Source organism: Cavia porcellus, unplaced genomic scaffold (genome assembly GCF_034190915.1).
Source record: "Cavia porcellus strain 051 isolate PalLab524CR breed Dunkin Hartley unplaced genomic scaffold, mCavPor4.1 scaffold_15, whole genome shotgun sequence".
Lineage (NCBI taxonomy): Eukaryota > Metazoa > Chordata > Mammalia > Rodentia > Caviidae > Cavia > Cavia porcellus.
Genome location: NW_026947498.1, coordinates 65,404,767 through 65,418,003, shown reverse-complemented (window position 1 = coordinate 65,418,003; position 13,237 = coordinate 65,404,767). Strand labels below are relative to the sequence as shown.

General features: G+C 43.3%; 1 protein-coding gene across 2 annotated transcripts in view; it reads right to left on the bottom strand.

The window, feature by feature from the left end:
* Arhgap31 (Rho GTPase activating protein 31) overlaps positions 1-13,237 on the bottom strand; it is a 115,335-nt gene that overhangs the window by 37,300 nt on the left and 64,798 nt on the right. For both annotated transcript variants that reach the window (XM_003469216.5, XM_063225019.1), the window contains exon 3: positions 11,239-11,383. In XM_003469216.5, coding sequence (XP_003469264.1) covers positions 11,239-11,383 — 145 coding nt within the window. The remainder of the gene's footprint in view (positions 1-11,238; positions 11,384-13,237) is intronic.

Below are 13,237 nucleotides of genomic sequence, written 5' to 3'. Positions count from 1 at the left end.
ACAGGGGTCAGAGCTCCTTCCTAAGACCAGGCAGCCTCGCCCTACTGGCTCTCTGGTTGTTGTGTGTGAATATTTTGTGCCCTGTCCGCCCAGGACTTTCTCTGGGCGGCAGTGTGACTGCCCACAGGCTTGTGTGCACCTCTCACCTGCCTGGGGTGCTGCATGGGGGCTGCTGCCTCTGGGAAGAGTCCAGAGATCCCTGCACCCTGTCCTGAGACCCTGCCCTGCCTTCCTAGACTCTGGGGCCCCCGCGGGGCCAGTGCAACTGCGCTACCAGGTCCAACTGATGGGGATGGCATGTTTCTTTCGGTTTAAACTGATACAATTTACATATATTACAAATGTACAAATATTAAGCTACTGTTCCAGGAATTTTTTTCTCACATGTACATGGCTGGGTAGCTGCACCTGGACTAAGATGTGTTTTAAAATGGGCTCTTGAATTTATTCAGTTTCTTTTCTTTTCTCTTTTGGTAATGGAAAGTGAACCCATGGCCTTTGCACTGAGTTACATCCTCAGTTATTTTCTCTCTCTCTCTCTCTCTCTCTCTCTCTCTCTCTCTCTCTCTCTCTCTCTCTTTCTCTTTCTCTCTCTCTCTCAACATCCCAGCATTTATAAAAAATTTTTATTTTGAAAGACAGCCTTCCTATGACGACACTAAGTTGACCAGACTGAGACTGGGCTCAAACTTAGCAATCTTTGTGTCTCAGTTTCCTGGAGTCCTGGGGTCACAGGTACGTGCCACAACGCCAGGGTAGGTTTGATCAGTCTTTATGTGGTCTTGAATTCCCAGGCATGTAACTGTTATATTTCCTGCTGCAAACTTGTATACAATGCCAGGGGTGGTGATGATTATGGTCATTCATTTGTTCATTGTTACTCCCTGCAATTCAACCAAACTTAAGGTCCTAACTCACAGTTTTTCCAATAGTGTTCACTTCTATTCTGTCTTTAGCTGTCATTTGGTGGACTGAGTTTAAAAACTGAACTTCATACTCTTAGTCCTCTAAGTCGAACACTTATTTTTCATTAAAAGTGAAAGGCAAGTAACCTCACTTCTGATTGCCAGGCCGTCTCTCAAGTCACACTGCTGGGTGTTGTTTTAATTCACAGGAAAACTAAGCTCTAAGGCTCTGCCCTTCCTGCCAGCTCAGCCCCAGCACCATGCACCCCGGCGGCTGCCACGTGGTGCCCATCCCCACAGCAGAGCCTCTCAGCGGGCGACAGGGAGAGCAGGCTCCTTGTGAGAATGTAAGCCTTCCTCCCCAGGTGGGATATTTGTTTACCAAGTGTTTTCTTGTTTGCCTTTTTTATTCAATTAAAGTGACACATGTCCACAGAAGCCCATCGTTTTAAATGGTAATCAAAACTCTCTATGTGGAAAACTTAAGGTCTCTTTTCCAAAGCAGATGCGGGGAGACAGGAGCAGCAGTGTCACACTCACAGGGGCCCAGCCTCCTGGTGGGTTTGCCAGCTGAGCAGCTACAGCACAGGCATAATCTCTGCTCTCATCTTGCCTTTGAGATAAGGAGGACAGTGGACCAGGGGCAAGAATGGGGCCTTTGGGGCCTGGCACAGTGACTCATTCAGAGGCCGAAGCAGGAGGAGGCAAGTTGGAGGCCAGATCCTATCTCAAAATAAAAAGGCTCACTATACAGTGCCACTGGGTGATCCTTGGTAGAGAGTGTGTGTTTGTATGTGGGAGGCCTCAGAAAGCACCCTGACATTTCCCTCTTTCCCCTTTCACTGTTATGTAGAAAACAGGATCAGGGGAGGCCCCTGGCTCCACAAGGCAGGAAAGACTTCTGTAGCAGATGCTGCTTGAAGGAAAGGGCTACCAAATGTTGGGTGTAGCTGCCACTTCTATGGTGCTCTGGTGTGTGTTTTGTAGGGGTGATAGGGAAGCCTCCTCTCTCTCCGTGCTGCAAGGATGTGGCTCTCCAAAGCTCTACACTTCTTCCCTCCTGCCTGGGAACACAGGTGCAGGTCAAGTTATCTCCCTCAGGGAACGTTTCTCCAATATTTAGGAAGCTGTTAGTCACCCCGGGCAAGACTGCTGTGCAGGTTTCTGGTTGGGATTGGCCTTTATATTATTATTCACAGCCTCTCCCTGCTCCACCCCAGTCCTATTGGAAATCCTATTTGGAAATTCTCTAGATCCTCATTTTTCTCCTGGATGGGAAACTTTCCTCTGGATGTTTAACCCATTTGTGTTCCCCAAGCAGCAGGACAGAATGCATTGTTGGGCAGCTGACAGAGGCGGGTTGAAATTGTGCCCGACCTAGGGGAGCAAACTTCACTCAACATTAGCCAGGCCAACTTGACAGATACAAGTCTGAAAGTCCCATGTCTGTATCAAGAAACCCAGATTTCTCTCTTGGAGTATTCTGGTGAAGGCCAGGACCCAGTCTCAGTGGAAAGGCCCTCATTCTGAGCTTCTGTTTCCCCAAAGCCACCACTACCGTGGCTCAAGTCCTGTAGCCTGCACAGCCCTGTCACCAGAATGGCTCAGATAAACAGCCTAGAGCTCTCCTTCCCAATGGTACCCTTATTGCACTGTAAGTTTTATTAATTATAGTACTTAAAGTCATTATAAAATAATTTTTATTATTTTAAATTAAACTACTAACAAGATTTTCAGAAAAGTAATAAATATATTTGATCTTAAAAAAAAAGAGTCAGGCTCAGTGGCACATGCCTGTAACCCTAGCACTTGAGAGGCTCAGGCCGAAGAACCCTGAGTTTAACACCAGCCTGGCAATATGAAACCTAGGCCATCTGAGCTATATCGTAAGACCCTGTCTCAAGGGGAAAAAAGCAGATTAAAAAAAAATCCACAGAGGAAAAAAATATCCAAAGAGGAAAGTTTTCCTTCTAGCTGTTGGTCCCGGTCTCCAGAGGCAACCACTGTGTGTCCTTGTGAACAATCTGTATCCGTGTGTCTTTGGTACACTGTGGGAGCAAGTGCTGCTGGGAGATTTGGCCATCCATGAATTCCTCCACACCCTATTTCTTCTGCTCTGCGTGCTGGCCACACTGGCTTCCTCAAGCTCCCTCCTGCTTGGCATGTTCCTGTGAGAAACTGATGCCCCAATTTTTGTATCAAAGGACCTCTACCTCAGACTCTGATCTACTCTACGCTGCCCTCCCAGTGCCTTACAAAGCTAGCTCACCAACAGCCAAGGGCTTTCTCTCCCCCACAGCCTCTGCCTCTCACTCCGCTTCCCCTCAGCAACCCTTCGGATCCTCCTCTCCTGCATCTTAACCTAGCCAACCAAGATAGGTTGTGAGCCTTTAAATTCAGTCAGTGAATTTAAAGGATAGCTGCTTCTCATGCATCAGGGATTAAATATCCGGGCTCCTGCTACTTCAGTGCTGGGTATGCTTGTGTCCTTTTGCAAAACTAAAAGCCTTGTCGAGATTTCTTGGTGTCAAAGTGCTTCATTATCTGCACTGACAAACTGAGTCTGGAGGCTGGTTTTCAATATCCCCCATGGGGTCTTTTCCCCTACTGCTTCTTCTGGGTACCCTCTGCTCCCAGATATCTGCAAGACATCCTTGCTCTGTTCAAATGTCAAACAGAGACCTTGGAGACCTCTGATTATTCTACCTAACATAGTAGTCCTCATCATTCTCTCCCCAAACTGTTATTTTTCTTCAGTTTTTAACAATAGTTCTAGTTCTCATTGTAAATCTGTGCCCTACAAGTGTTTGTTATCTCTCTCTTCCACAAGATGTAACTTCCCTAAAGCAAGGATTGTATTTGTCTTCCTCATCATGAAATCTCCAGGCCTTGGACGTTTGCAACCAGGTGTACACAGTAGGTGCACAATACACATCTGCTGAATGGAAATATTTCACTCTGTGCTTAAAAATGTCAGCCAGCCACATACAGGTCATCCTTCCAGAACAAGAGCTAGGACTGTTGCCCACTGTGATGAAAACTAGCCTTGATAAGCCCTTTCAATTTGGGCTCCTGGCTGGATGAATAATCATCTTGGTTTGCCCAACACTCGAAGGGGAGTCTCCAGCAAAACAAGGCAGCTGACCAGTGCCTGCCCTCCTTGCAGCCACCTTGAGCTCACAGAACAGCTGCCTTTGCCCGTAGGCAGTGTTAGTTTTTGTTTGTTTTATTTTCTGTTGTTTTGTTTTGTTACCTCAAGAGACATTTCAGAAGATCTTCCAGGATCAATACACATGCCAGAAAAGTGACAGCTTACTAAGATAAAAACACCAGCAGCCCAAGAGCAGAGAAAAGAAGCATAATAATGAGCAAGAGAAACATAGTTCCTGTCTTCAGAAAGCTTCTATCTTAATAAAGGAGTTGGATACATAAATAAACGATTCCAATACAAATTTAATATATAATTAAGCTTTTTTCCCTAAAAACTCCAAGTCAAAATCCTTCTCCTTCTTTGAATGTAATACTTTTAGCTGGATTAATTTGAAAGTGTGCATATGGCAAAATCAGATTTGGACCCACTTTTATGCTCCATCTAACTGGTTTTGTGTATGTTTACCCAAGCATCACAGAGGGTCTAAAAGACCCACATTACTCCAGGATTTGTTTTTTAAAAAAAAGTTTTCTTTTGGTTTTTGTTTTTTTGGTACAAGTAGCCCAATTCAGTAAAATGGCACATAAAAAACCAGATTTTTAAGTGAGTCATTGGTTTACTCCTGCATGGATGATGAAGATCCATTATAGTAAAATACATGTTTTCACAACAGAAGAGTGCTCTGAGTGAATGTGGGTGGATGATGATGATGACAACTCTGACATTGGCCATGTGAGCCAAAGTTCCCATGACAATGAAATGGAACAAGAATCGAGTGATATAGACAAAAGGAATGCAGACCGCCTTGATTCAGGTGGTGAATAAAACAGCAATGTGAGTACATGTTTGACTAGATGAAATGCTGCAAAATCACAACACAACCAAATGGAACAATCCAATGTCAGAACTAGGTATGAAAATAGAGTGAGGATCTTGGCAGCAATCTGTATTCTGTGTTGGACAGAATGCCAGCCCTGGAATTCAGTGCTGGAAATTATAACAGCAGAATGCTACAAGATGCTGTGAAATGCAAGGCTGAAATGCAAGTAAGATGTTCTGTATGCACCAACAGCCATATTCAAAAATGTATTTATTATGACACTTCCCTAGCTACATTGAAAGCATTAATAGATCTGCTGTACTTACACAGATTTTTCATGGTGATCACAGGAATGTCAAAGGCTTATGGAAAAGTGATGTGTCAAAACTGACATAAAATTTATGCCCTTTTAGACTTAAAGACTTATCATGCTTTCAATTTAGACATTTACCCTGGAACTCAGCCAACAGATCCTTATTCTTATTGTAATAAATCAAATGATGTTTTGAACGGACGTGTTGCTCCCATCTCCCAAACTAATCAACATGTGATGCTTGACAATTGGCTTAGGGTTTCCAATCGATGTTACATTTGTGACCAGTGTGGGAACCACACACAGGAACAAAGCAGAAATTCCAAATGAAATGTTGCAATTGCAAAATGAAGAATTGTACAGCACAACTTTTGAATTTCAGAAAGATGTAACATTGCCCTCCTGTATGGCAAAGAAAAGCAAACTGGTATTCCGAGGTCAACATTTGACCATGATGGAAATAGTGATAGGGAAACCTCAACAGAAGGAAACTTTCCACAATAAAACAGAAGGTAGAGCAGATGTTGAGTTACGCAGCAACTATGATGTGACTTGAAACCCAAGCACTGGTCAGTGGTGATGACTTACTGGACCCTAAACATGTGTGCAATGAACAGTTTGGCAGTTTACCAAGAAGATAACAAGTGCAAAATGGCACAAAGAAATTTTCTTAGAGGGTTGGGAGTGGGGCTCATAAGAAAACATTTACAGCAGTGGAAAAACAAAACGGTCCTGTCCAGGGAGTTATCCAAAAAATTGTGCAGCGCACTGGTGAGCTGACAGGTGAACAGGCAGGCACGGTGTCACAAAGACCTACTATGACAGGAAAACAAGATGTCAGCTGTGCCCAACGAGAAAATACAGGGAAACAAAACAACCGCGCTCTCAGTGTAAATCACAGTTGTGTATGGAATGTGCGATCGTCACGTGTGAAGACTCCTTGTGGGTGACATTTGGAGCAATGCTTGTTTTTGTGGTTCCCAAAAGTTTTTGTTTTTGATCCTATCTTTTAGGTTTCATAAGGAATTTCATAGCTGACGCGACAGTGTTGCTATCTATTCTAAGCACTCATTACATATTTGATATTGTAAATTACTGATATTTTATTTCCCTGCTAAGTGCACATTGTACAATATAGTAGGAAGCTCCTGAAAAAACAGGAAGAGAGATGACAAGACTGCCACATAGGAAAAGAAAGCTGAGCACAGATGCTATCAGTGTAAGTGAGATGTGTACGTGGAACACACACCTATCATGTGTGCAGACTGCCTTGGGTGTGACAGTTGAAGCAAAGCTTATTTTATGATTGAGTATTATTGGTATTTTCACTGTAGTTCATATAAGAATTTGTTTCTGATGTTATCATTTACATTTTGTAAGGGAGTACAAGGCTGATGTGAAAATACTGATGTCTATTCTAAATGCAAAACATATTAAAAATGTAATAATTTACTGATATTTTATATTTCTGTTAACTACACACTGTATAATATAATAAGAACCTCCTGACAAAAAGAACAAGACGGCTGAGATGCAAGGTGTCCTGCAAAAAGGCCAGGAAAACAAAAGCAAAAGCAAAGGACGTGGTGTCAGTGTGAGCGATGTGTATGTGGAACATGCTATTGTCATGTGTGCAGACTGCCTTAGATGTGATCATTGAAGTCAAGAGGTTTTTTTTGTAGAGTGCTACTGGCATTTTCACTGTAGTGCATATAAGAATTTATTTCCAATGTTCTTTTTCAGACTTTGTACACCAAAAACCAGTTGATGTTGAAAATTTGGTGCTTTTTAATAAACAATAAATATTAAAAACTCATGCTTTATTTTTATGAGTTTTTGGTTAAATACTTATTGTTTAATATAATAAAACTCATAAAATTAAAATAGTTCAATAGAAATATTCGAGAGAATGACAGATCCACATTTAAGCACCTTGTTGAAAAATTAGTGTTATGCTCCAAGGGCTATGGACCCTGAATAGGAAGATTATTTTGGGTTATCTGGGTTAGCTCCAAACATAGTCACAGGTAACCTCATAAGAGGAACGCAGAGGGAGACTGACACAGCAATCGGAGCAGACGAGTGTGAGCTGGCAGGCGGAGACGGGAGGGACAGGGCCACAGGCTGAGGCACAGAGGCAGGGCAGGCAAGGAGCGGGTTTCCTTGGAAAGCCTCTGAAGCTCAGAGCCCTGCAGAAACCTTGATTTCAGCTGGATGCAACTGGTTTCAGACTCCTCACCTCAAGAACTGTGAGAGAATGAATTTCGGCTGTTTAAACCATCCTGTAGCACCATTTTGTGGTACCAGCCATGAAATTAATACATGCGGGGCTGGGATTTAACTTAGCGGCATAAGTGCCTGCCTTGCAAGCGCGTGGTTGTGAGTTCGATCCCTGGTACCGGTAAAAACAAAAAAAATTAATACATGCACAAAATTAAAATGTATGTATTGAAAGCAAAAGTTGTCTTTTACTGCACTGCGCAGAAATAACCACCACACACACAAGAAGCATAAAGAAACTGCCTCTCGCGGGTCCCTTTCCTACTTAGCTGCATCTTTTAATTTCTTCCTATTTAAGTTCATATTGTGGCCAGTAAGTATTTGTCAGAAATATGGTCTTTCCTGGCTACACAGTTGTGAAAATACAGTATACACTGGAAAAGTTGAGAGAATACTATGGGATGTATTGGCCCATATAAACCTTTCTGAGCTTCAGTTCACTCATTTTGTAGGAGACAATGAAACCTACTTCATAGAGTTATTTTGGGGATTCAATGAAATAACATTTAGAGTGATTTATTATATAATAATCATTCAGTCCATGACAACTGTTATCACTACTAATATTCCATTCCTATTTTTCTAATTTGCTTATTCCCTTGAGACATTATTTCATTTCAGTTGTGCATGTTGTTTTAAATAAATTACTGTGAGAATGCATGACAACATAACAGTTATATTTCCATATCCCTGACGATTTGCTCATATTGATAGTCATACTGTGGTCAAAGAAATCTACTAAATGATAAATTCAGCAGCACAGTTAACTTCACTAAGTGCTACTTATGTAGAAGTCAGTAGTTATGAAACATTATTTTATTTTTAGTGTCATTAAACTGCTTAAATTTCCTTCAAGTCTGTTGGCAAGTTGCAAATTGTTGCCTTTCCATTTTTCAGTTGCTGTGAGAAAACAGAAAGATTAGCATATCAGGGACTAGAGCAAGGAGAGAGAAATGTGGGCTTTATTCTGAGCCTGTAGATAAGATCTACAGAGAAATTTTATTTCTCAAGTTTCTAGACACGAATTCTTACCCCCCTCACTATAAGAGGATGGTATATTAGCTAAAAGAAAGCATACTCATTCAGTTCATGAACATGATGGATTTCTACTCTGTCATGTTCAAAGATGACACTAGGGTAATAATAAGATCACAACCATGAAGAAAACAAACAATAAAGTCTAATGCACAATTCCGTGAGAAATAAGATCTTTTAGTTGATTCGGAGTGGCAAATAATCTAACAAACTGAAAATATCCAATATTGGCAAGGTTACAAGAACAAGGGCATTCCTGCCTGTCTGGAGGACACGCTCACAGTTTTCAATAAGAACGGCTGGCCCGGGGCCACAGCTCAGTGGAAGAGAGCGTGCCTAGCATACACCACCATCCGTCTCCAGTGCCACCAAAATAAATGTAAAAGGAACTCTTTACTGAGAAAGTAAAGAGTTTTTCTCTAAGACATAACTGACAAAAGTGTAAAGTTGTATGTGTTTTTGCAATGTTGTTTATAAAAAGCAGAGTACTGGGAAACAACACCCTGACTGTTCATCAGTATGAGCTCGGTTTCAGAAAGCATGGTGCTCGGCATTCAGAAGACAGTATTGCTTTACATCAGTCACATGGAAGGATGGCCAGAGTGTTCAACTACACAAGTTCCAGCACAATGATGTACAGCAGTGTGGCCAGCCGGCGGCATCCATGTCACAGTGCGCTGTTTGTATCACTGAAAGCTCTAAAAGGTTTGCCATCACCGACGGATAGCACTGAAGAGACACGTCGGCATGTGTGTACGAGAGGCGCGCGAGAGAGACAGAGACAGACAGACAGACAGACAGAGACATAAAATTATGAAAGTTAAAGCATACAGGAGCAAGAAAGCTGGGCATGGTGGCATATGCCTGTAATCCCTGCTGAGGCAGGGGGATTGCCGTGAGCCTGGGCTACGTAAGTGAGTTCAAGGCTAGCTTGCACTACATCCTAGGGCCTGTCTAAAACAGACAAAAGACAAAAAACAAAAAGAAAGAAAGAAAGAAAGAAAGAAAGAAAGAAAGAAAGAAAGAAAAAGAAAGAAAGAGAAAAAGAGAAAAACCATCTGTGAGCCCATCATTGAAAGAAATGTTAATCTTTGAATACTGTTCCTTTTAATTTTTTCCTAATATACAATTGTGTGTCTGAGCTTTTTCCCATTATCATTATGAGAGTCTCCCTGTCACTGAAGACTCGTGTGTGTGTGTGTGTGTGTGTGTATTTGGTGTTAGAGACTGAATTTAAGGAGCACTGATCTACATCTCCATCCCTTCTAAAACATTATTTTGAGACAGGATCTCACTATGTTGCCCAGGCTGGCCTTGGATTTGTGATCCTCCTGCCTCAGCCTCCCAAATAGTCATGTATCAGCATGTCAAGGATTAAATATACTTTCAAGGCCCAAGATCTATTTCTAAGAAGTGATGTTCATTTAGTCCTATATCATTTCAAGTTGAAGAACCTTTCATATGCTCAAAGTAAGTTTATTATAGGAGTCATAGAAATTATCCCTTCCCATCATGAGAGACCAGACCTGGTTCTTTACTGATAACTGTGACACCTGCATAACCTCAATGTTAAAAGTCCCCTCATACCACGCTTCTCTCTCATCCTACTGACCTCGCTGGGATAGGTTCTTTCTTTTTTAATTTTTTAATTTTTTTATGTAGCTGAGGCCAGCCTCCAACTCACGCACTCCTCCCGCCTCAGCCTCCAGAGTGCTGGGATTACAGGCATACACCGCCACGCCCAGCTTGGACGGGTACTTCCTTGATCTAGGTTTGCACTGTTACTCATCTGCCTAATGCTCTCAGTTCCATGACTGACCAGTTCAACTGCTCTGGTATACTCTCACTTTCCCCCTCTTTGGCTAACTGAACCCCAACTTTTGGTTAAACCCAACCCTCTGCCTATTCTATACTTCTGCTCACGCAGCCGGTGTTCAAGTCCTGCCTGTCTTCTTTTTCTTTTTAAGGGGGCTGGGATCAAACCTGGGGACTCACATGCTAGGCAAGTGCTCTACAAATGAGCTGTGTTCAGGCCTTTTATCACTTATTTTGTCTTTATTGCCTTGATAACTTGTCCAGGCTGCACTCAAATTCGCAATCCACCTGCCTCGGCCTCCCAAAGAAGCTGCGGTTACAGATGGGTGGCATCGCACGTGGCTTTCCGTCCAGACATCCTTTAAGCCCTGGTTCTTTCTCCCACTTACCCACGAGCGCCCACTGCTGAGCTCCGTGCTCCAGTGGAGGCCCCTGGCTGTTTTTCTCCGTTTCTTTTTCTTCCCTGACTTTCTGACCCATCCTCTTGCTCCATCTCCCTTCTCTCCTGCTCACCTCTTCTCCCAAACCCCAATAGAAACACAGGACGAGACGCCTAATAAAAATGACTCAGCTGTGGGTATGGCAGCAGGCTCTGCGGTCCAGTGCTACTTCCGCTGTGTGACCGTGGGCGGCCACTTCACTGTTCTGGTTCCCAGTGTCCTCCCTCCTCAACGAGACACGTTTGGTTGGATGAACTCCAAGATCATTTCACTCAGCTCTTAAAAACTCTCGCTTTGTATCCAACTCAAGTTAAACCAAGAACTGACAATAAATGTCAAATAGAAGTCAAAAACAAAAACACATCATAATCTGAAAATTCAAAAAGAAAAAGGTAGCCACCTCCACTCCCCAGGGGTAGATGCCACCCCTACCACCGCGATGCCAGGGAAAGTAGGTCAGCACCACCCCGGCCACTCACCGTGAACTTCTCATAGAGCTCGTAGGTCAGGAGCGGGTTGGGCAGCTCCCGGAAGTACAGCTTGCAGAGCGAGCCCACGCAGTGGATGTCCTGCAGGTACACTTCCCGCGTCAGGTCGGGGCACTGATCCGAGACGAACTCCTGCCTGAAAGCAGCAGACCGAGAGGCATGAGGATGGGGCGCTGCAGCTAAGGGGTGCAAAGGCCTGGAGTTCCTCACCCTACCCAGTTTTTGACTTTGATTCTGCTCAGGCAGCAGAAAGCTGCAAAAAGGCTCACACTTTTGCAAAAATTGGCTGTGAGCAAAAAGACCCAGCTCACCGTCACATGGATGCTGCGTGGTGCTGTATCTACAGCACTGGTTATGAACATTGGAACTCTGAAAACGGTTTGCCAAAGAAGCCTACTGAGATGTCGGTTTTTCCAAAACATTGCTCAAAATGAAATTCTCTTTCCTACAAAGAGAAACTGAAACCAGAGCGAGCGAAGTTGTCACCATGCACATCCATATAAAGGCAACACACTGGCCGTGTCTGGAGTCCCAAACCCCAGGACAGGGAGCTTTGAGCAGTAATCTCTGATGCTCCCCGAGGCCCTGGCAGGCTGCCTGTGGTGACACACTTCCCATTCTGCAGGCTCAAGTTAGACATCCGTTTAATAATGATAGAGTCCGAGCCTTCGTGGGGAACTCAGGTTCTTGAGTGTATTCACATGATCAGCAAGAGGGGACCAACATCAACAGGACTCACAGAACAGCGTTCGTGAACGAGCCTGTGCCCACCGTGCACTCTGGTGCTCCCCTCTGTGAGAAGGTGCAGGGCCTCCCAGATGCTGCCGGAATCTAAGGCACTGGGTGTGGCCTTGAAAAGAGAACCTTGCCTTGACTTCCTGAATTCACAGCTTGCTCCTTCTGGTTTTGGGGACTGAACCTAGGGCCTCTGTATTGAGCAACACCCCAGCTCTTTTTTTTTTTTTTTTAATTCTTTGTTTTGAGATAGGATTTCCCCACTCACTCACTTGCCCAGGCTGGGCTCAAATTTGCAATCCTCCTGCTTCAGCCTCCCAGAGTGGTGGGATTCCAGGTGTGTGCCTCTGCTCCTGGCCAGGCATGTGGTTTTCTAAAGGAGCAGCAGAACAATCTAGAGCTTGTTCATTTAGCCCCAAATTTCCCTCCCCAAGGCTAAGGCAAATCCTTAAATGAAAAAGAATTTGCCTCCATTCAAGTGTCTTTGCAGGATACCATCACTGTGGGAGACATTTCAGAGCCAGGAGGTGTCTACTGTTAGAGCTGGTAGAGCCCTTGCCTAACAAATGTAAAAGCTCTAGCCCCAAGACAGGACAAAAAAATACACCCTAAAAAATGGCACACTGGTAAAATTAGTGGAGTTATATAAACTTGCAGAGTTCATTAAAATTTAAGTCTGCAACCTACAATATGTTTTAACAGTCACCACTTAACCACTGACTGCAAGTTTTAGTCCTTTGGTATAACATTGCAAATCCGATTTTGAGGGGTGGGTAGAAAGCAAATGAGAGGAGGAAGATGGAAAATGAATTGTCGGCATCATCTATTAAATTGTATATATTAACTTTGTGACAAGAATGTTCCTTTCATTTTAAAAGTCTACATTTATAAGAGCATATATTTTAAAAAACAAGTAATGTTCTCTTTCGGTGTTAATATGCAAAAACACATAAACTTATTCCTTTAGTCACAGGAAAGGAAACTACATTATTTATTTTTCTCTCTGCATGTATGTGTTTTGTGCAGTGGTTTTTTGCCATCTTAATTTCATGTGATAGAAATTTCGCCCAAATGTTTAAGGCAAATCCCTTAAATACAGCTGGTTCCTCTATCCATAATTTTTTGCATACTAGCATCGGTCAGAGAAATGAGCGACCACAAGACCAAGGATTGCTCACTGGATGGATGAGCTATCCAGGGTGCCTAGAGAACCTCACAGTGCTGAGTTCTGAACACCATGTAAGGGACCTCAGCC